Raw genomic sequence first — 20,359 nt, forward strand, 5'->3', positions numbered from 1 at the left:
CTACACGGGGGCTGCTTGAACCAGAGAGTGTTCAACAAACAGCAGGTGCCACAGCTGACCGTTGCCATCAAAGCAAAAAGCCTCCCCAGTGAAGCACCTCATCAAAACAAAGACCAAAAATGCTGCAAGTCGAATTCAGCAGCCTGGGACGGCTCTAACCTGAAACAAGCTGATCTTTGAAACTCAGGTATTCCCAGCAACGCCCAGACTGGAGTAGCTGACGTCCAGGACATGCTGGGCTTCCACATGGTCAGACCACTTGCTAAGCTGCCAAGGGAAGCAGTGATGTCTTCCCTTTACTCTATGGCATTTTATAGCAACATCAGGGCAAAGCTGAACTAAAAGCATCTTTACAAGCCCTTATTAATATGCAAGATAATAAATGCATGCACACAGCTTGGAAAGCCAGGGGAAAGCCCGGTTTGTGAAGAGGGCCTTGCTGGTAGAGTATAGACAGGACGGAATTACCTTATTCAAAAATGTATCACCTTCTCTAGTCAGTGCTTTTTGAAAGGTTACAGTCAAGCCAAATTAATTACAAAGGCCAACAGATTGCTGGAAGTTGTTGAAAGGAGAACACCACGATATGCATACAACATCATCAATAGTGCAACAGCAGCTTGGTTCTTTAGTAGCTACCCCACTCGCGGGCCTAGTACAAACACATTTTTATGCCTGTGTGTTAAATTCTTCCAAAGTTTACAACAAAGAATTTCTTGTGATTTTTGTGTCATTTAATGGCCCCCTGTGTAAGTGCCTCATTCCATTCAGCTTAAAATCAGATTTAATGCACTCATAACCATTTACTGCTGTACATTATCGGAAACCCAAGCCGTTAGAGTGCTGTTCCTGCTTTTTATTTCTCCCTCCCAGCAGGCTCTGTCATGTTCAATACATCACTGGGGAAACCCCTGTAGGATGTTACATATGTCCTAGTTCAAGAAAAGTACTTTATCTCGGTCAGGGGTGGCCTGTTCTGAAAGCAATGGAACACTAGACATTTGCATCAAATAATTTCCACAGAGGAGAACAACGTATCCCCACCCCTCTGAGAAATAAGAATTTGGTTGCATGCCTACAGAACCCGAAGACTGATCCCTCCCTGCAAATGGCCCTGAGCATTTCATTACTCCATTTGTCAATGGAAACAGCCGCCTCGTTCACCACCCGGACAGAACATATGGAGTGCAGCAGGTATTTATGTATCAAAGGGGCAGAGTAGTGTCTGTTTGCCCATATGCAAGGCCACAGAACCAATCAACCAAAATTAAATTGCCAACTTAATTCTACATCCATAGGATTGTGAAGACCAAGATCGACTCGGGGTTGATCGGTACAGAACTGGGGCAAGATGGTTCTAAGGAGAAACTCACACCAAGAACTCTGAAGTATCCAAATTTTCTGTATTAATTTTTGTTCAACCTTTAATTAAAGGCAAACTAGTAGGTAGCCAATTCTCCGTCTGTCTCTTGAAGCAGGTACCATCGTATTGCCAATACTAGAAGCAGTTGCAATCATCCTCCCAGGTTACTTCTGTAGTCTCTTCATCCAGGGGCGTGGGAGCTCTGTACAGAACAGATATTTTTGAAAATAAGACTGAATTTTTAAAAAAAGAATAATGTGGAGGAGGAAATCCCATCACCAAATCTATTGGATTAGAGCACGCAGCCAGCTTCGAGGCCTGGCTATAGTGTTCTCATGACTTGTGTTTGATTCCAAATGTATTTTAGAAACATCTGTCACAGGAAAAGGAAAAAGTAAAATGCTGGCAGAGGTACTCTGAAGTCTCATTTAGCAGCTCTAATATATTTTGCTGTTGGTTTGTCTTTCACAGCTGACTTCAGCAGTCATTTACATATGGTAACACAGTCACACCCATTACCCACCAGTCCCCTTGGGAGCAGGCAACATGAGCCACATGCTCTGAACTGCTACTCTACGGTGGCAACAGGGATACAGCATCAAGAGCAGGAGAAGGAGCAACTACCACGCTACGCACTGTGTATTAGCAGGAGCTGGCCTGGGGGATTGGTCCTTTGATCTCTGCTTCCTCACTTTCCCAGCAAGTCCTGCTTCCCAGCCACTGTGCTCATGACCTAAATGGGAAGTTTTAGTTACTCCTTCACACAACAGAAAAACAGTGCACATTCATCTGGGGGTCCCCCAGCACTATGGGACTGATCCAGAGTTCTTCAACATCAATGCAGAGACTCCCATTGACTTCAAGGGACTCTGGATCAGGCCCGACCTTAGCAGCAGCGGCCCAGCCCGTGACTATGGTGAGTAGGAAACCGAGATCCTGAACTTAGGTTTCTCCTCCATCAGCTGACCTGCCAGGCTCTCACCGCCGGTAAGAATAACAATGGCCATTTTGTTTGTTTGTTTTTATTAACAACTCAGTGCAGGTTTTCAGAGAGCAAATGGTTTATAGACACTTGGTATTCATTTGAGCTTCATTACATTTAGTTTTTATTCTCTCTTTACTTTCTTTTTTTTTTTTTTTACAAAACCGGTTGTAGTTATTAACAGCTGTACATATTCTGCTACATCCTTTGGTGTAAAGTAGAGACAGTATGACTTAGTAACCCTCCGCCTACTTAGCTACACCCACTATCTTTTTTTTTATTATTTAAAAAGCACCAACTTGCAAATAACCATTTTAGGACATTAGCTTGTGGTGTTTAAAGTGGGAATTTTCACTCAAAGTCAAAACCCTCTAAGCCTTTCCAACTCATTCCAAGTTAGTTGTAAAGTGTGGCTTGTACACTGAAAAGTGACTCTAAACATGGCACTCTCTGGCTCTGTGTTCATTGATTCTGAATGGATTAATTCACATGGGGGTCTGAGAGACAAGCTGGGTTCATTAGCACTCTCACATTATCACCGGTAATAATGATCCTGCAACTGGAACTTACTAAAATCATTCCGCGGATGATGAGCAGGCCATAAAAGAATCCATCTCCTTCTGCTATCACACTGAGGAACAATACAGTGAACAGAAAAAAGTAAAAGTGTGCAGTCATTCAAAATAAGCAGATCTGACTCTCCTATGCATAGAAAGCAGATCCACTGAACACGGTGCCATCTTTACATAGTCATTTTTCTAAACATAACTGCACTTCAAAAACACTCTTTTCTTTAAAAAGATGCTTTTTTTTACTTAAGAGCTTTTTGTGACAGTGCATAACAAATCAAAATTCACACTTTTTTCACGACAGGCAAGTTTCTTGGAATCAGAGGTGCATCACCACTAATAAGTCTCATGGGGTACACACTTTTGCCTTTGAAATTTCCCTTATTTTTGTTCTGGGGGGAAAAAGTCCAACCTTAAAATGTGAGACTTTGGGGAAAAAATTCCTATGAAGTTTACTTTCACCCCCAAATCTACGTTCTCCCCCACCCCAAACCAATAGCTACTGCTGGAGGGTACTGCTGATGACTTGCAATTCAGACATGATGCTGAATGTACGTCCAAGAACAGAATGTTAAAGAACATCTCCAACTTCATCGTCCGTTTCTTCTTTTGTAATATCGCTTTCGAACAGGTAGTTTTCACCATAACCCTAATTACTTTTGACCAGATTAAAATCAAAAATTAAAAAATAATCCATAAAAATGTAGTATAAAAATTCTCTTCCATATGCTACAATACAGGGTGAGCACTTCTGCTACACAAATACTTTTATTTCCCATTTATTTAACCTTTTAGTACAAAATGTTGACACACTGGCCTGTGTGGGGATGGGTTTTGCTCCGTTGGAACCAATATACCAAAAGTGACAAGACCATAAAGCCACAGACCCCTCCCAGAGACAGCACCTCGCCCCCACCTCACACAAACCCTACTTGTTAGTAAACTTTGTTTTAAAAAAAGAATTGTATTTTAAAAGGTTATCAATTCTAATTCTTTACTTTCATTTGAATACAAAACACATAAGTTGCTATTATCTTTTGTGGCTCCCTGAGCTGAATTTTACTATGCTTTCTTTGAAATTATTCCTCATCATTTATGTCCGAAGATCAAGAAGGGCTTGAGCAGAAGTTTCTTAGAACATGGACTTCCTGTTTTCTTCAAACATATGAGCACAAAAATCCATATAAAAATTTGATTGTTTTGCTGATGTCACATCAGTATCTGAAGATCTGACCAATTGAACTTCAGTCCATACAGTGTTCAAACATTTGACTAATACACTGAACAATTCACATGTATGACAGTAGGAACAACTTTCACCAGTGGACATCTCTGCTCAATCTGGTTACAAGCTGCAGGTCAAAGTAGTATCTCAAATGGATACTTTAGGGGGGGGGGGGAGGGATTGCCACCACCAAACCCATCAGTGGAATACAATTACAGCAGACAAAAAAAATTTAAAAAAAAAAAAAAATAAAATAAAAAATACACAACTAGTGTACCAGGAGGATTAACCTCACCCTTTCAATTCTATTTACTAGTCCGTTATTTACATTTTTCACAAGTCTTATATAGAGCGCAAAAAAAAAAGTCACAATAAAAAATAAGTCCTTTATAGTGCCACCAAAGCGCAGACAAAAGAACAACGAAAACCCTAAAACCAAAATGAAACTTGTTGAGGGTTTCACTGTGTGCCATATTTGCAGACCGCCAAATAAATCCATATATGCCACGGCTTAAAATAAAAATTGCTGAAATACATCAGTCCATGCACATTACTCTGAGTCCATGAAGATCCACATTACACAGCCTGGCAGGAAACACTCTCTCAATGCATGGCTGCTCTTCTGAAGGATGCAGGAAAATGTAAGGACTTTGCCATTGTCTTGTCAGACTCGAGCCTAATATTCAGAGTTGACAGCCCTGTTAAAATCCTTGTTTAATAGATGACCTCATAGACTGTGGCCTTCTTGTCACCAGAGCCTGTTACAATGTATTTGTCATCTGCTGAAATGTCACAACTTAAGACGGACGAGGATTCTTTTGACTGGAAAAGGGAAAAAAAGAAAAAACTTAGCTCAGATTCTAGATCTTCCACTTTCAACTGCATTTGACTAAGCAGAAAAGCTTCTTTGTGATGAGACAGTTACTGTTATTTACATGCAAAACAGTGATACATTAAAAGTTTCAGAGGCACCAAAGTACGCTTTTCTGTCAAGTTCTTTCAGCCACATTCACTTATATTTACTACCAGTCATTTTTAGCCAGTGGGTTCTCCTCTCAGCTCCACACGTTTTCTGTGAGACACTGACCCGACGGCTTGCAGACATCCCTATCCTCACTGCAGAAGAGTGGGATGTTACATCTGCCCCGTTCACGCGGTAGGTGAGCCCAGATTTTAGTTTCTGCACAGACAATGGTGTTAGCCCCTTGCTTGGAGACCCGAGGTCACTCTCAAACCCTGCTCGCTGCATACAAGAGGGACAGATGTTTGAAAGGCCCAAGCAAGAGCAGCCTCTTACCTGGAATATGCTTGCTCCATATGGCGTTCTCCAGGCGTTGAGAAGATTATCCTTTCCTGTGCTCACAAACCATTTACCTAAACACACAAAGCACGGTGTCAGTTCCCCCACACCAGGGCAGGTCAGACACAAAAGCTGCAACTTCTATTGTGTAGGTTAGTTTCACAATGGGAACATTATTCCAACGGTGGGGCTTTTCTGAGCCAAGCCTCTGTCAGCTCCCAAGCAGGAGATTATTAGTGACTGTGAAATCAATGCATGCACCATAGGGAAGGTCACGCATTGCCCCTCTCCATTTCTGAGCTGAGCCCACATATACTAACAATACCTACCAATGAAAAGGTCTGGCAGAACCCTGGCAAGTGACACCACGTTTCCTTGTATTTGCTATCTACATATGTACCAGCGTAGGATTATAGAACAGAAAAGGCCATTTTATTATTGTTAGTACCTTTTAATCAACCGCTTCGATAAAGTTACCATCACCATTTGCTTGCCTTGTCACTTCAGAAGGCAACTGGCTTTGCTTTGAGGATAGCAGCAAACTGGGGTAGCTCAAAATGTGAAATTTTTAGTAAGACGATTCACCACACCTAAGCCTTGGCTGCCAATCAGTGCATTTTCCCTCTGCTTTGGTTAGCGAGTTAACGTGTGGGCAGGACTTTGATTAACACAGTTTTCAGTGATATTGCTTAGCACTTCACACCTTCAATCTGATTGAGCAGGGAGGTTGTTTTACAACTGGAACCTACAATTTAACCATCCTCCTTACAAATCCTACTGGAAGTCGTCTACACATGTGAATATACCATGGACCAAACATATACAATCTCTTATGGAAACGCTCAGGATGGTGGTTCAGAGAGGTCCCAATTCAGCCGGACTTACCCATATGCCCAATTTTAAACACACAAGCAGCCCTGCTAAAGTCAATGGGACCAGAGCTCTTAACTAACCCAGAGGTAACTTACCACAGTAGGCAAATTTGAGTGAAAGGACGCAGCTCTCGTGCAGGTGAAGCTGGTATTTATCCGGCTTGGTGTGGTGCAACACCTCAACGTTGCTGCTCTCCATGCCCACTGCAAGCCACTCCCCAGTGGGGCAGTAACCCAGCGAGAAGATCTAAAGGGATATTCAAACAGTCTCAAAACTCAAGTCGTTCATCCCCTCGCCAGCCAATCAGTTTCCTGGATTTGCCAAACCTTCTGCAACCCACCTTGCTACAGACCTGGGTTTTGTAAAGAGCAAAGGTAACAGACCCCCAGGCTGTGCTGGAGACCACCAGGGTGCTCCTTTACCCAGAGAGCAGCCATGGTCTGCTCATGTGCATGCCATGCTTCTCCACCCTGCCCATGCAGCAGGCCGCGACCACGCTGGGGTCACTGCCACAACAAGGAAGCAGCTGAGACAGTTACTCTGATGCCAGTTGTGATGTGGGCACCCATCAGCTATGGCCCAAACTCACACCATCAACTGTCCCATTTTTAGTCACTGCAGACCTTACCCAGATTTAAACAAGCAACCTAGTGGCGAAGATTTCTGTAGCCAGAACTACCCAGTCCCCTAAAAATGCCTCTCCTAGGTTGCTGAAGTGTAAGTATTTTCCTCCTGACTGAGTACTGCCCAGTATACGACTAGTCCTAACCTAACAGCAACAGAAATAACTGCACACTTTGGGGCTGGCCGAAACACAAGCCCGGTTTCATACAATGAATTTCCCCCACCCGAGAAGAGTACACATTTACATCGCCACCCAAAGCTACAAATTCTTCAAGCCCTGGTGACAGGGAGTCCAGTAGCAGTACTTGCTGAAGAAAACTGTTTACATAACATATGAATTGATCTACTTAAATGAAAGGGGGAAAAAAAAAAATCAATGGAGAATTATCCCGGAAACTGCAGGCCCTTTCTCCTATGCACACTCAGAATCTTAGTAACCAGGAACTAAACACTGATTATCCTGTTTTTCCTAATGTAAGCTTCAGTGCAATTAAATACAAGACTAAGCTTCTGCACTGCTGGATTTTCCATGGCTTCTGCAGCCAGGCATTACTGACTCCAGCTCTGTTGAAAGCAGAGGATCAATACAAAAGGCACATCATGGAACAGGAACTTTTTATTTAAACACACACAGATTTGTTCAGAGAGAGATTCTGGTCCTTCTATTGATGGAGCTGGAGTGGGTCAGGAGCATTGTTTTCCTGGAATGGCAGAAAATTCCCTGCTCTTCATTTATAGTCTTATGCTATTCCAAGTTCCAGTAGAACTGAATAAAAATTAAGGCCTCTGCTCTCTCCTGTCCTGGGGGGCACACATGTCCTGGGTTGATATTAAATGGGTGTCCTTGCTACCACAACTGACAGCAAGATCGACAACTCAGAACAAAAGTGATTTGCTGAGTTTGGAAGGAGTCTGCTTCAATCTCCTAAACTACTGACATTTTGAGTCCAACAAAACCAGGACCCACATGAACAAGATACAAGGGATTTTCTTCTTTTGAATCCAGCACTGTAGCCTCAAATGCAGCCTCCTCCAGGGATGAGTTTCTAGCCAGAGTATTTACAGAGATGGACAGAATGCGTCTTTCCAACATTACCCAGTGTAGGAACACTCTGCCTGGAAAGCTGCAAGATTAACTGGGCTTTAAGTCCTGCCCGTTCCTGGCCTGGAAGCCACGATGGCACTGACTGCATGGCATCAGGCCGGCCAGATTCCCTCTGCCAAGCGTCAACACAGTGGGAACTCCTGACAGGCCGTGTGTTCAGCAGAGCCATCAGAAACGCACCATTTCTATTCCCTTATCAGGCACTTATTTACACATGTAACTAGCGATATGGGGGCTGTGGAAACGGATGCGCAGCGACAATGGCCCAGGCTCAGGTATTTGGAGTAAGCCTCAGGGTACTCAGTGTGCAGTTAAATAGAAACTGGAAATCCCATAGGAAGTTGGGAATTCGTATCACTTACAGCAGCAGCAGACCAGGTTAATCCAGCATGGGTTTGCTCACCATTAAGACAACAGCATTTACCAACAGTAAGATCTGAGGTACTAGTTTACCCCTAAAGATGGTAATCCAATGAAATTAACAGGCAGCATGTTTAAGGCAAACAAAACGAAGTGCTTCTTCACACAACGCGCAGCCAACCTGTGGAACTTTCTGCCAGGGGATGTTGTGAAGGCCAAAAGTATAACTGGGTTCAAAAAAGAATTAGATAAGTTCATGGAGGACAGGTCCATCAACGGCTATTAGCCAAGATGGTCAGGGACACAACCCCATGCTCTAGGTGTCCCTAAACCTCTGACTGCCAGAAGCTGGGACTGGATGGCAGGGAATGGATCACTCAATAAATTGCCCGGTTCTGTTCATTCCCCCGAAGCATTTGGCACCTGACATTGTCATAAACAGGGTACCACGCTAGATAGACTACTGGTCTGACCCAGTGTGGCCAGTCTCATGTTCCTACCTGTGGCAATTGTGTGGCACCTGTTGACAAATGTTGGCTTCTTAATAGCAACCACCGCTCATGTCACTGACTTCTTGACAAAGGAACGACCACGGTGTTTAATTAAGACATTGCAAGTCCGTACACTAACAAGGAAAAGCATCATTCCCCTACCACCCATAACCTGCTAGGGACACAAACCTTCCAGCAGGGCAGTCGGGTCTGCCCCTCTGCCCCACCTGTGTAAGACACCCAAAGTCCCAGGGTTGTGGCACCCTCCCCTTTAGATTGCTAAGAATATTAAGACGCATCCTGCCAGTTGCCATGGAGATCCTGGAATGACATTTCAACACACACAAGAGAATCAGCCACAAACTCCAGCCAACTACTGGTGATACCAGATAACTTTAAACCCACTGACGAGAGAATAGCCCACCTCAGTGCCAAAGGAAACACCCCATTCGTCAAAAGTCATAAGACTATGAAATTTGCAACAGCCCGGAACCGGGCAGTCTTCCCTCCTCCAGAGGCAAGAGAAACCCAGCGCTTACCTGGGAAGTGAAGTCATGTTGCTGGAGCTGTCTTCCTTCCCTAAGGTCCCAGGAACGCACTGTGTTGTCCAGACCACCTGTCCATAATTTTGTACCATCATGCGAGATATCTATGCAGCTTGCACCATCTGTGTGGCCTTGGAATTGCCTGAGAAGCCAAAATCCAACACGCAAGAGGAAGGGCTTTAGAAATCTCAAACACACACATTTGTCTCTCTCTCAACATTTGTGTTACATTCAGGGATCAACAACAGCTCATCGGTATCTGTACAGTCACTCCAAGGTCGAGACAGTCACTGATAAGGAACCTGGATGCCATGTTTATATAGAAGAAAATTCTGTGTGTGAGACAATGCAATCCAACAAATGAAGTTGCACCAGTTCCAGTCTGTTCTGCAGGCCGAGTACTGGCAGGGACTTAACTGGGGAAAGAAGTAGTCGTGCTTTCCTGAGCTCTTCCCACAAAATCAACCTCTCCCATCTCTCAGAGCTAACATTTCAGGCTCTGACACCTCCACCGGTTTGCACTCAGTTCCCATTTTCAAGGTTTCGTAGCAGCTAGAAACTCACTTTCCTTTCTCAATGAAAGCTGAGACGTGAGAACAAGAAGGAAGCTTGAGAGAGATGCCAGTGGACACTGGCCCAGTTTGAGCTCTGATCACAATTTATATATTGTGCCCATAACCTAAACTAACACTACTTCCTTTCACTTATTGCCAGACTTTCTGCCATTTGTCTTCTTGAACAACCCAAGAATGTTGTTCAAAATTAACGTTTTGGTATGAAAAGCACACAATTCCAGACACCGACCTTACATACCTTCACACTGGTGTCTTGGCAACATCCATTTCTAAAGACTCACCTGACCAGTGTCTGGTTGTGGAGATCCCACACAGCAATATTGCCGTCGCTGCAACAGGAGAAGCAGACTTTTGCATCAGGGCTGATTGCCAGAGCATAGCATGCTGGGGCAGAGGAGGTCAATTCAGCCTTGATCCTTGGCGTCGGGGAAGCCAGGTCCCAGATCGTAAGCGTACTCGCTTCCCCTCCCACAATAAGCGTGCGGCCGTCAGGGAGGAGTTTGCAGGAACGGATGTAGTTGTCTCTGTTCTGCAGGAATAAGCAACAGTGCTAGAGTTACCGGGAGGTTCTTGTCCAACTCGTCTTGTAAGAGGCACAGGGGAAAGTAAGTGACATTCTTTCTGCATGGTCAGCATGAGCAAGCTCACTATGGTTCTGAAACTAGTCAGAACGGATCAGGTTAGCAAGAACACACACATGGCAAAGCATCGGTAGACACTCACACCCATATGCATATTCCGCCTGCAACTTACCAAGCAATCCAGCTGTGAAATGGGACTCTTACTGCCCGGCTGGCTGATATCCCAGATCTTCACACATCCCTTTCCTCCGGTGTACACGTGTCTGGTTGGGTTGCTAATAGTCACAGCACATACCACCTCCCCGTGACTCAGCGTATTGATCTGCCGAGCGTGCCTTGGGATGCCAGGGCCAGCAAGGGCATCGTGGGGGAACGGGACCGGCTGCATCTGCCCATCAGCGCTTACGTGAAATGAGTAGGCTCTGTAGGAGGAGAACGAAGGCGGGGGGGAATTAGGCCAGGAGAGAGGTTTACACACATGGCACAGAACCTGCAGTCATCATGTAGTTGCTTGACTGCTCTGATGTCTGGGCTGTGTGCTCCCTTTCCCAGGGAGCACATCTGCCAGTCACTGACTTCCATGGGGATGTTGAGGACGCTAAGGAGGCCAGACTAGACAATCACAATGGTCCCTTCTGGCCTGGGAATCTCTGATGGTCCCTGCAGCTCTGAAAATGTTCAGCTGGGCACTCTGTGCTCCCAGGGGCGGGACTGTCTGCAAACCCGGGGACAAGGCATCGAGCACTCTGGAAGAAGCCACGTATCTTTCGCACTAAGGCTGGGCAGCACCCACTTGCCTGCGCTGTTTCTGGCTGGGGGTGGGAGGTGGGGCGCGGGAACGGGGCAAGGGGCACGTAGAGGAGTAAAGCAGCATGGAAGTGGTGGCAGGAGGAGGAAGCAAACGCCCCATGTCACCTAACCATAACAGCACAGGAACAGAAAGGGTGGCTTACGGCTTCCCGCCGGGTATGGACGCAAGACTTGTGGGGAGACCAGGGCCCCTCATGGGCGGATGGGGGTCAAAGCCGACCTGTAAGATAGACAGAAACAGCCTCAGATGCTGGCTGCTGAATGAAAAGTCCCCGCTTCTGACACACACCAGCAGCGAGACTGAGCCAACTCCCACATGGCATCGGAGTGTGCGGAGGGGAACAGAGGAGTACAGGCTTTCTCTGGCTTTTTGCATTTCACATCACTCCTCATGCCCCTAGGACAGCTGATGACAAATCAGTGTGGAATTATTATTGTTCATCTCCCCAGAAATGGGAAGCTACTGCCAGGATTACCCAGGGTCTGGGGATCTGCAGGACTGGAGTGGAAATCCAGTGGAAACAGGTGTTCCCCAATGTCCCGCTGCTTCCAGATGGGCAAGGAACCCTATGGCCAATGCCAAGGTCCTTTCTCCATGTGCTAATCAGCCCATACTCAGGCAAGCTCCCGACAAACCTACAGGAGAGCCTGGGTCTGGACTGGTTATAACTGGGCAGGGACCCCAGAATATGGCCCCACGAAAACAGCTGAGATCAAGGCCTGTGCTCGGATTTACACGCCCCTGCAAACAGGTGCCAGGGCTGGTCCCCGGCGGCGCGGTGCCATGGCAGCTTCCGCTAACTCCAGGCCAGTGCTCAGCAGCTCTCGGTTCAGACGGAGGCGGCTCTCCCGGCTCCCGCAGTCCCCGCGTTGAGGTTTGCTGGGTTTACACTGCAGGAGTTGGCACTGAAGCCAGGCTGTTCTCCGAAAGCCCATCAGAGGAGCAGAACCAAAAGCAGCTGTCTGCAAGCACCTGGCTTTATAGCAGTGACTCACTCCACCGCCCTCCCCGCTTGTAAGACGCCGACCGGGTGAGAGCCCAGAGCTGGCTGTTCGCTCCCCACGGGGGAGAGCCCAGAGTTCAGCACGCTGGCAGCTGCCTGCTGCACTCTAGACTGCCTGGGCTGGGAAGTCCCCCACCCCGCCCCGACGCGCCCGGCCCCGGCGTGACCAGAGAAGGAGCTAAAAGGTCTACGTACAGCTCCGAAGCTCACCATTGGCGATCGGCCATAAGCGGCCGCGGCACTCATCTGGGGCGGGATGTTGTGGAGCCCCGCGTAGGCCCCCGGGCTCGTCAGAGAGCCGTTCATTTCATGGTGTCCCATCATGGCGAAGGGAGCCGCATAGGAGCCAGCGATGGATAGGGGGTTCCTCAGGGCAGACGCTGGAGAGGAGGAAATTGGTCACCACTAGATTCACTTACCAGAAACCTGGGAAAGTTCTAGCCTGCTAAACTAAACCCACAATACCTGACTCCTTGGGGCATCCCACCCCCGCCCCATGCTCCTGTCTCCCTGGAAACGGGCAGGGACGGGGCGGCTCTAACGGGATGACCGTTAAGGCACAAACTAGCAGCGTGTGGTGGGTGAAGAGCTGGGGAGCTACACCTGCCGGAGGAGCAAAGCCCAGGAAGGGCCCTGACACGCTGGCCTCCAACCTCCCCGGCACGTTTCGGTGACGTGGCAGCAGACTGCCGCCATTCTGACGCCACGGCAACGGAGACTGCAGTGCGGCTCTCGGCGTTCAGCCCCGGCGTACGCGGGTGCAGATGTCGCTGGTTTCAGGGGGGGCTGTAGCAGCTCTGAATTTGGTCCAAGCTCTCCTCCTCCCCACGGCAGCAGGAAGGAGCGTGCACATGCTGCGTCCTTCCCTTTGGCTCGCTGGAAATTGGGGCGGCCCTGGCCAATTTGCCACATTAGGTCTGCAAACTCCTCCAGAGCTCTGCGCCCAGCACCACAAAGGTGGTTATACAGCTCTGCAGCGACCAATGCCATAAACCATCAAACCCTCTGGCATTTAGAGCGTAGGAGGCCCCGGTCAGAATCAGGGCCGCACTGTGCTAGCTATCACATAGCAAATCTAGGCCTCTCCCCCAAAAGCACATACCCAGTGGGTCCATGCCTGCTGGTTTGCCCGGCATAGGCCGAAGGCCTGGAGTGGTACTCGTCCCGGGAGTTGGGGCTTCGTTCCTTGGCGTAGGAGTGTTTGACTTGAGCCCAGGCGTTGACGATTTGTCGTTCTGGCCAGAAAGAAGAAAACCCAAGAAGAGATGTGGCTTAGTGATCAGCACGAAGAGACCCCTCTCCTTTCACTGCGCCTTGCTGCCCTGCCTCAGGCCCCGGCAGCGCTGAGGAGCAACTCAAGGAAAGGTGCATGCCTGGCTCGAGCTCACGGACTGGAGGCGAAATCCCCGTGAGGACAAGGCAGTGTGTCATTGTCACTGAGTTCACAGGGTTACATTAAAAGCCGGTCTCTCGGGACGACAACATGCTGCCTTGTCCTCACTGGGGTATCGCCTCAAGCCAGCAAGCTTGAGCTAAGAACGCACCTTTCCCTTGGGAAGACGTGGCTGAGAGGTTTAGACACCAACTCTGCACACCACATGAACCAGCCTCCTTCCAGAGGTAGGGACAGCCCCAGCCCTCCCCCCAGCGCCTGGCTGCCGTGTACTTGGCACCAATCCACCTACATGGCCCAGGTCTTTAGTCTTCGAGGAAGGCGTACTGCTGGACGAGGCGACCGAAGCAGGGCTGTTCGGAGCATCCTTCTTCAGCCCTCGGGTTTTGTCTATCCCGTTCTCAGGCGGCGAGTGGGCTGGGCTGACGCGGGGTGTAGCTGGATCCTAAAGACAGGACGCCATTTAGCACCCGGCCAGTGGCAGAGGTGGGGGAAAGCTTTCAAGTGCCCACTTTTCAAGGTTTTTAAAGCGCAGGAGGGTCATGCCCATGCTGACCACGCAATTCTTTGTTTCACATGCTGTCGTCACATTCAGATACAGCGGGAAGGGCCTGAGTTTAAGGTAGCCCAAAGAGAGAACGTTTAAACTAAGGGGGGAAAGGGACTGGCTGTGGGAAGGGACACAGCTCCTTTCACTTCTGGGCTTCAGTTCAAAGCCGATATCAAAGCAGTGGCCTGTGTGAAGAGAGCTACGGCAGGACAGGCCTCAATAAAACGCGTAGCAACTCTGTGTCCGCACCACAGACGCATTGACAAGTCTCACTGATCAACGCCTTGTCGGGGCTAAGCCAGGAGAGGCCAAGGGAAGGACAGGCCTGGGAACAGGACAGCCTTCTCCAGCTCAGGACTGGGCCTGCCACTGCCTGAGCGATCCCTGTCCTGTGGGGACACAGTACATGGGTCTCAATATGGCCGCTCTTGGAAAGAACAAGGAGGCGGAGAAAGGCAAGGCAAGGCCTCCTAGCACTAGACCGTGCTTTGTGATGGAGATTTAGGGCCTGCACACCAGGTCTGGTGCCTCAGTTCCCCCCGCAAGTCAGCATTAAACCAGAGCGAAAGCAGCAGCCTTGAAAAACGACACCCATGCTCACCTCATTGGAGACGTCGACCACCAGGTCATCGCTCTTGTCACCATCGCTGTCCTGAAACAAACAGAAAGTCACCCTACTGCGAGAAGAGCCGACTCCGCCAATCCAGAAGTCAGGGGTAGCATTTTCAAAAGCACCCATGGGAGCCTAGAGCTCATTCAAAGGCAACTGGACTTCAGTGCTTTTGAAAACTGTAGCCAAGATGGCTATAAAGAAACCCGTCACAGAAGGAGCTCTCTTATCCTGCACTACGAGATCGTTCCCCCATGTTACACCATCTGGCTGGAACACCTAGTTTTCAGACACGCGCAAGAGCTAAGGGAACATCAAGAAAGCTCTTGTGACTTACATAGCGGCTCATGCTGTCCTTCTCCTCTGCTTTCCGCTTTTTGGCGTCGATGCTGTAGTCCGTAGAACTCCTGTGTTTCTCACTAGCTCTCAGGCTGTCTGATGGTGAGACAGAATTATTCTGGAATCACAGAAAAAAAATCCAAGAAGGCGTTCAGCTCCCCATTAAGTGGGTTATCGCAGTTTCAAGTGATTTCAGAAGTGGCAGCATTTAAAGCACAGCTAAAACAGTCTCTGAACAGGGCTGATTCTTAAACGCAGACCCCTGACCCTCTCAAAACGAACGAACGAACACAAACACACACACGCTATTTTTATGTAATTCTTATAGCCCTGCAAAATGCAAGCAGCTGAACTATGATGGGAGCCAGAAGAGAGCTCAGGGCACCATCCAATGGCTTTCTTTACAATCACACAGAAGGATGTCGAATGCCTAATTAAAGGGGTCATGCCCTCCAGGGCCAGGGACCTGCCTGTTTGAGTGCCCCTCTCCTCAGGCCATGTGGCACCAACAGAGGGGCTTGCTCCTGGCCTCCTCCTGCCCCACAGGTCAGAAGACAGCTTTCTCCACTTGGGAGCCCACTCTGGCTCTGACACGACACAGACTTTGGCAGGTGAGCAGCCCGGCTAGCCCCGACAACCCTGCACTACTGAGCTCTACACAGAGACAAAGACAAGGACACCTGAAGCTGCGCCCTGACATGCTGTAGGGTAGGACTGTGGACAGTTGTCTTCAGCTTCCAATGACCAGGGCCCTGATCCTGCAAACAGCACCACGTGGGCAGACCCTGAGCCTGCATGGAGCCCGTCGGACATGAGCAGGGCTTTGTGAGGGGCACGGGGGTCTGTCGGTGCAGAGCAGCCCACAGCTTTGTGGCACAACTTGCTGAGTTTCGAGTGCATTGAAAAAAAGCTCACCAAAACTAGCCAGTTCTTGGGAACTCATTTCCTCTACCACACGAGTACCTGAATAACTTTCCTCTGGCCAGGAGCCTCACTGAAGTCCTTAATTATGTGCACAAGTAAGGTTACTGACTTGCTAAAGGGTCCGCAGTGTCATATTGATGAAGTTATGCATTCTGGATGAAACTCTGGTTCCCATTAAGTCAGTGGCAGAATTCTCATAGACTTCAATGGAGCCAGGATTTCATCTGCTGGGTTTATTAGAAGGCAAACTGCAAAAGACTCAACATGCTACACTGGAACTGTTTTACATCAATTGCAACTGGACCACGTTGGGAACTGATCTCTGCCAAGCCACAAGACATGCAGAAAAGATTTTAAAAATAAACATTGACATGATGTCAGTATGGTCACGTAGTCAGGTTGGTGGGCTTTGTTTTGTTTTTCCTCTAAGCAACAGCATCCGATCTCAGAAAACATCATTCGATATGTTTGCTCCTCCAACAAGGCCTCTTGCATGCCAAGTGTTAGCTAAGAGCAAAAATGGCAGAGCGAAGCCGCCTTCTGAGAGCGGAATTTAGCATGGAAAAAAAACAGTTACTTGGCCTTTAACTACAGCAGTGCAAACTGGGGATGTTCTCAGACAGACGCAATTCAATTAGTTTCTACAAGCTGCAGCAGAAATTACCATCATTTCATTTCTTATAGGAGTGCCTGCCACCCCATGCTACATAGAAATGTTTTTAAGCTCCTCTGCTTCCTTTTCTTTGGTGTCTGAAAAGGAGAACTAAAGCAGTTCATGTTTCTCCTCAGTACCCAATAAGCAGCTTTGGATAACACCAGGGCCTTTCTTCTCAGGCAGTCATGCTGAAAAAGCTCGCAGCTACCAGAGAATCATGTCAAGCATTTAGAGGCATTGATCCATTCAGCTGTTTCTTGGCGCACAGCCAAGAAACTAAATATTTTTTATTGCTCAGGCTAGGAAATATGAATGAATCTAGTTTTGCTTATAGTTCACATTAAACCCCCAACGGGAACATTTTCCCAATTCCAAAGAAAAAGGAGCCCAAACATTTGTATATTTCGTACAAAACCCGCCCTCACCGTTCCCTACAACCTTAACAAGCAACTTAATGATGGCCAATCCCTCCCGTCAGCCCCCCCTTAAATGGCACTTTTATTTCCATCTGCATTTGACTCTCAAAAGGCCCATTTGTGGTCTCTGCACTGTGAAAGTCGGCTATGCACGGATGACAGGAAATCAGTGCAAAGTGAAGACTCAACTGTTTTTTGTCCTGCCAGCTTTTCTTTTAAACAGAAAGCATTGTGTACCTTGGGATAAGGCCCAAAGCAAGGGCCAGGGGGGGTGAGGGGGGAGGAAGGGGATAGAATTAAAGAGGGCTGAGGAGGAGGGTGGACTGTTCTTTAACAAAAAAAATATTAAAGAAAAAAATAACTAAGTGCGGCAGCAGGTTTGTGTTAGTTTCTGCCCATGCAAAAATGTCTCTCTGGAATCATCCTCCCCTTTTCTTGCCAAACACCAAGACTGTCTTCTAAGATGCAACCAAGTCAAAACAAGAATTAACAAAAAGCTGCTCGAGGCAACAATTGCCCACAACCATTGCTATTTAGATGGTTAGTTAACTGCTTGACCTTCCAAGTCCTACTTAACACAATGTAATAGCCAAAGCCATCCCAACAGATTAGATGACCCAAGATAATAGAACAGTGATCAGGAATAAAATAGCTTTCCTAATCGCTGAAGGAGTTTTATCCCTACAGACTTGACTGCACTCATTCACAAAGCTTATTCAATTGAAACAGAATCTTAAAGCTGTGCAGCAATCAAAAAGATTTAAACCAAATCTCATAACTGGCATACAGGAGTGTACCGGCAAGACAATGTGCATTTGCTTAATGTTTACTTCAGCAGAACCGAAGCAGAACATAGTCAAAGTCAAAAAAAAAATTCTATTTTAGTTAGCCCCACCCATAGGATTTTTTTTTTTTTGGGTCCAACAGAGATCACTCGAGAGTCTAACCCCGGAAGTCTGCTTTTAAAAACAATAGATAAATTAAAAGAGCACAGTGATCAGAAACCAAGATAAAAAAGAAAAAAGAAAAAGAACATAACAGAACTTACTGCATTTGAGTCTCGCTCTGTTAGGAATGAGGCCCGTGTCAGAGGTAAGGTCCCAGCCAAGATAAAGAGAAGACAGAAAAATAAAACAAGTTCAAATAAGTCTTAACAGAAAATAAACCCCGCAGTTCCTCATCACATGTGACTTCTGGCTTAATTCAATCAAAGCGTTTCTGGCTCTTTTCATTTTAAATTAGCTTCCCTTGCTCAATCACACACCCCCAATATTCCCCCACCCCCACCCCCGTTTTTTTTTGTTTGTTTTTTTTGTCTAAGTGAATTATATGGCAAAATAAACAGTGTCTAAGGGGAAATGCATTGAAATACAAAGAGAAATGGCAGGAACTAAACTATTTACACATGTTAAGTCATAAATCCAGGAGGCGAAGATACTGAACATCCAGACTCATCCACTTTGTAGAATTACAAAGATAAGTGTTGCCACTTTAACGGGATGTGGTCAGAGGTTTAGTCATTAATTTATACATAAATAGACCCATTCTCCCACTAGATTGCCTGACAATTTAAACTCATGTAGAAAAAAAATGAATGTAATTTGATAATAACTTCCAATAATTTTTTCCTGAAGCTTTCACAGAGAAAAAATACCCACGACAATAGAACCTCCTAGGTTAGTAGAAGCACAAGATAACTACTCTAAAAGTTGATATGTCTAGGGGGAAGAGACGTGAGATCTTGATATATTAATAGAGAGCAGAGAAGTGTGGAACTCCTCCAGCACTGTACTGGTTTGTAATTGACTTGATGCCACCATTTTTTGTTCTACAAAGATTCTCTTATTATCTCTAGTGATTAAAAAAAATGACTTTGGCAGGGAGCATTGTTTATTTCCAGACGAGTGCAAGTTTCCAAGCAGATTTCTTGCAATTAGAGAGAGACTGTGCAGTTTCATATGATTCATTAAGCCCTGGCAGCCATTTTTAAGCAATAACTCTTGCTGTGTCCATATCTAGATATAAAGCTGGTTGGAGTGTTCTCACTGCCACCTGTAAGGAGCTCGTAAGGATGACACTTGCAAAGCATCTGAGTGTGTACAGTATAGCTATTTTGGATCCTCAAATAGATTACACAATTAGGACTAGGTCCCACAAATGGAGCGAGAGGCCCTGATTTTAGGAAAGGCATCAACTAAGCCTCCAAGAATAGGCCTGCATATAAACTTATGGACACAAATCAGACTATTAGCAGGGGCAAATCAGGCAGCATAAGGTCAAATTGCTACAAAAGTGTGTCACCAAACCATGCTCACTATTACACATGGGCAAAGAAAACACCTCAGGGCCCAAGAAAATTAAACTTTTTTTTTTCCCATTGGAAATAAGTTGCTCCAAACATGAACTCAGGATTTGGCTAGTAAGAGGAGAAAGGCACCTTCGAGCAATCGAGGTCTCTGAAATATGCTGTCATTGTCAGTGACAACAGGTGAATTGCAGAGAATGTTCTACACCAGCCAGCCAGGCTGACTTGGGGGCTCACACTGGAAATACCCAGACTCCCTGAAAACACTAGTCCCCACAGAGTCAACTTGACATTGGCTTAGTGCAGGGGTAGTCAATAGGTGGCCCATAGGCCAAATCCGGATCGCCAGATGCTTTGGAACAGACCCCAAAATCTTTTTATTTACTTATTATTGTTTTGTTGTTTTCTGAATGTTCTCTGGAGTCTGGACCTTGACAAAACATAATTATTGCCCCCTGGCTTAGCGCCTTTGGGACAAGACCTCAGGAACAGAGTCTCCTGCTCAGGGCAGAGGACCAAACCCATGGCCCTTTGTGTAACAAATGGGGTAGCCCTGATGGCCCAGCCAAAAATTTCAGGGGCTGGGTTGGCTTATCCCCAAGGGGTATTAGTCACCATATAAAACTTACCCTCACTTTTATTTTCCAGCGTAAGGCATACAGTCAGAATAAAAATAAAAGACTGACTTTTCCAACCTGTTACTCCGCTACGAAACTTCGGGGTACATGATGCCAGAGCTACCATGAAGCTATACTAGAGC

At 46.9% G+C, this 20,359-nt stretch overlaps 1 protein-coding gene across 11 annotated transcripts in view; it reads right to left on the reverse strand.

The window, feature by feature from the left end:
• Positions 1 to 2,369: 2,369 nt before the first annotated feature.
• Positions 2,370 to 20,359, reverse strand: part of TLE3 (TLE family member 3, transcriptional corepressor) — a 46,693-nt gene continuing 28,703 nt past the window's right edge. For 7 of the 11 annotated variants that reach the window (XM_048868421.2, XM_048868417.2, XM_048868420.2 and 4 more), the window contains 13 exons: positions 18,343 to 18,359; positions 15,298 to 15,417; positions 14,952 to 15,002; positions 14,093 to 14,245; positions 13,510 to 13,642; positions 12,603 to 12,787; positions 11,547 to 11,623; positions 10,766 to 11,015; positions 10,294 to 10,541; positions 9,432 to 9,579; positions 6,408 to 6,558; positions 5,437 to 5,513; positions 2,370 to 4,961 (listed from right to left, as the gene is read on the reverse strand). In XM_048868421.2, the coding sequence (XP_048724378.1) occupies positions 4,854 to 4,961; positions 5,437 to 5,513; positions 6,408 to 6,558; positions 9,432 to 9,579; positions 10,294 to 10,541; positions 10,766 to 11,015; positions 11,547 to 11,623; positions 12,603 to 12,787; positions 13,510 to 13,642; positions 14,093 to 14,245; positions 14,952 to 15,002; positions 15,298 to 15,417; positions 18,343 to 18,359 (1,718 nt within the window). In that variant the 3' untranslated portion in view covers positions 2,370 to 4,853. The remainder of the gene's footprint in view (positions 4,962 to 5,436; positions 5,514 to 6,407; positions 6,559 to 9,431; positions 9,580 to 10,293; positions 10,542 to 10,765; positions 11,016 to 11,546; positions 11,624 to 12,602; positions 12,788 to 13,509; positions 13,643 to 14,092; positions 14,246 to 14,951; positions 15,003 to 15,297; positions 15,418 to 18,342; positions 18,360 to 20,359) is intronic. The other 4 variants (XM_048868419.2, XM_048868432.2, XM_048868426.2 and 1 more) reach the window with 1 other exon arrangement.

The sequence above is a fragment of the Caretta caretta genome, chromosome 10 (genome assembly GCF_965140235.1).
Source record: "Caretta caretta isolate rCarCar2 chromosome 10, rCarCar1.hap1, whole genome shotgun sequence".
Classification (NCBI taxonomy): domain Eukaryota; kingdom Metazoa; phylum Chordata; order Testudines; family Cheloniidae; genus Caretta; species Caretta caretta.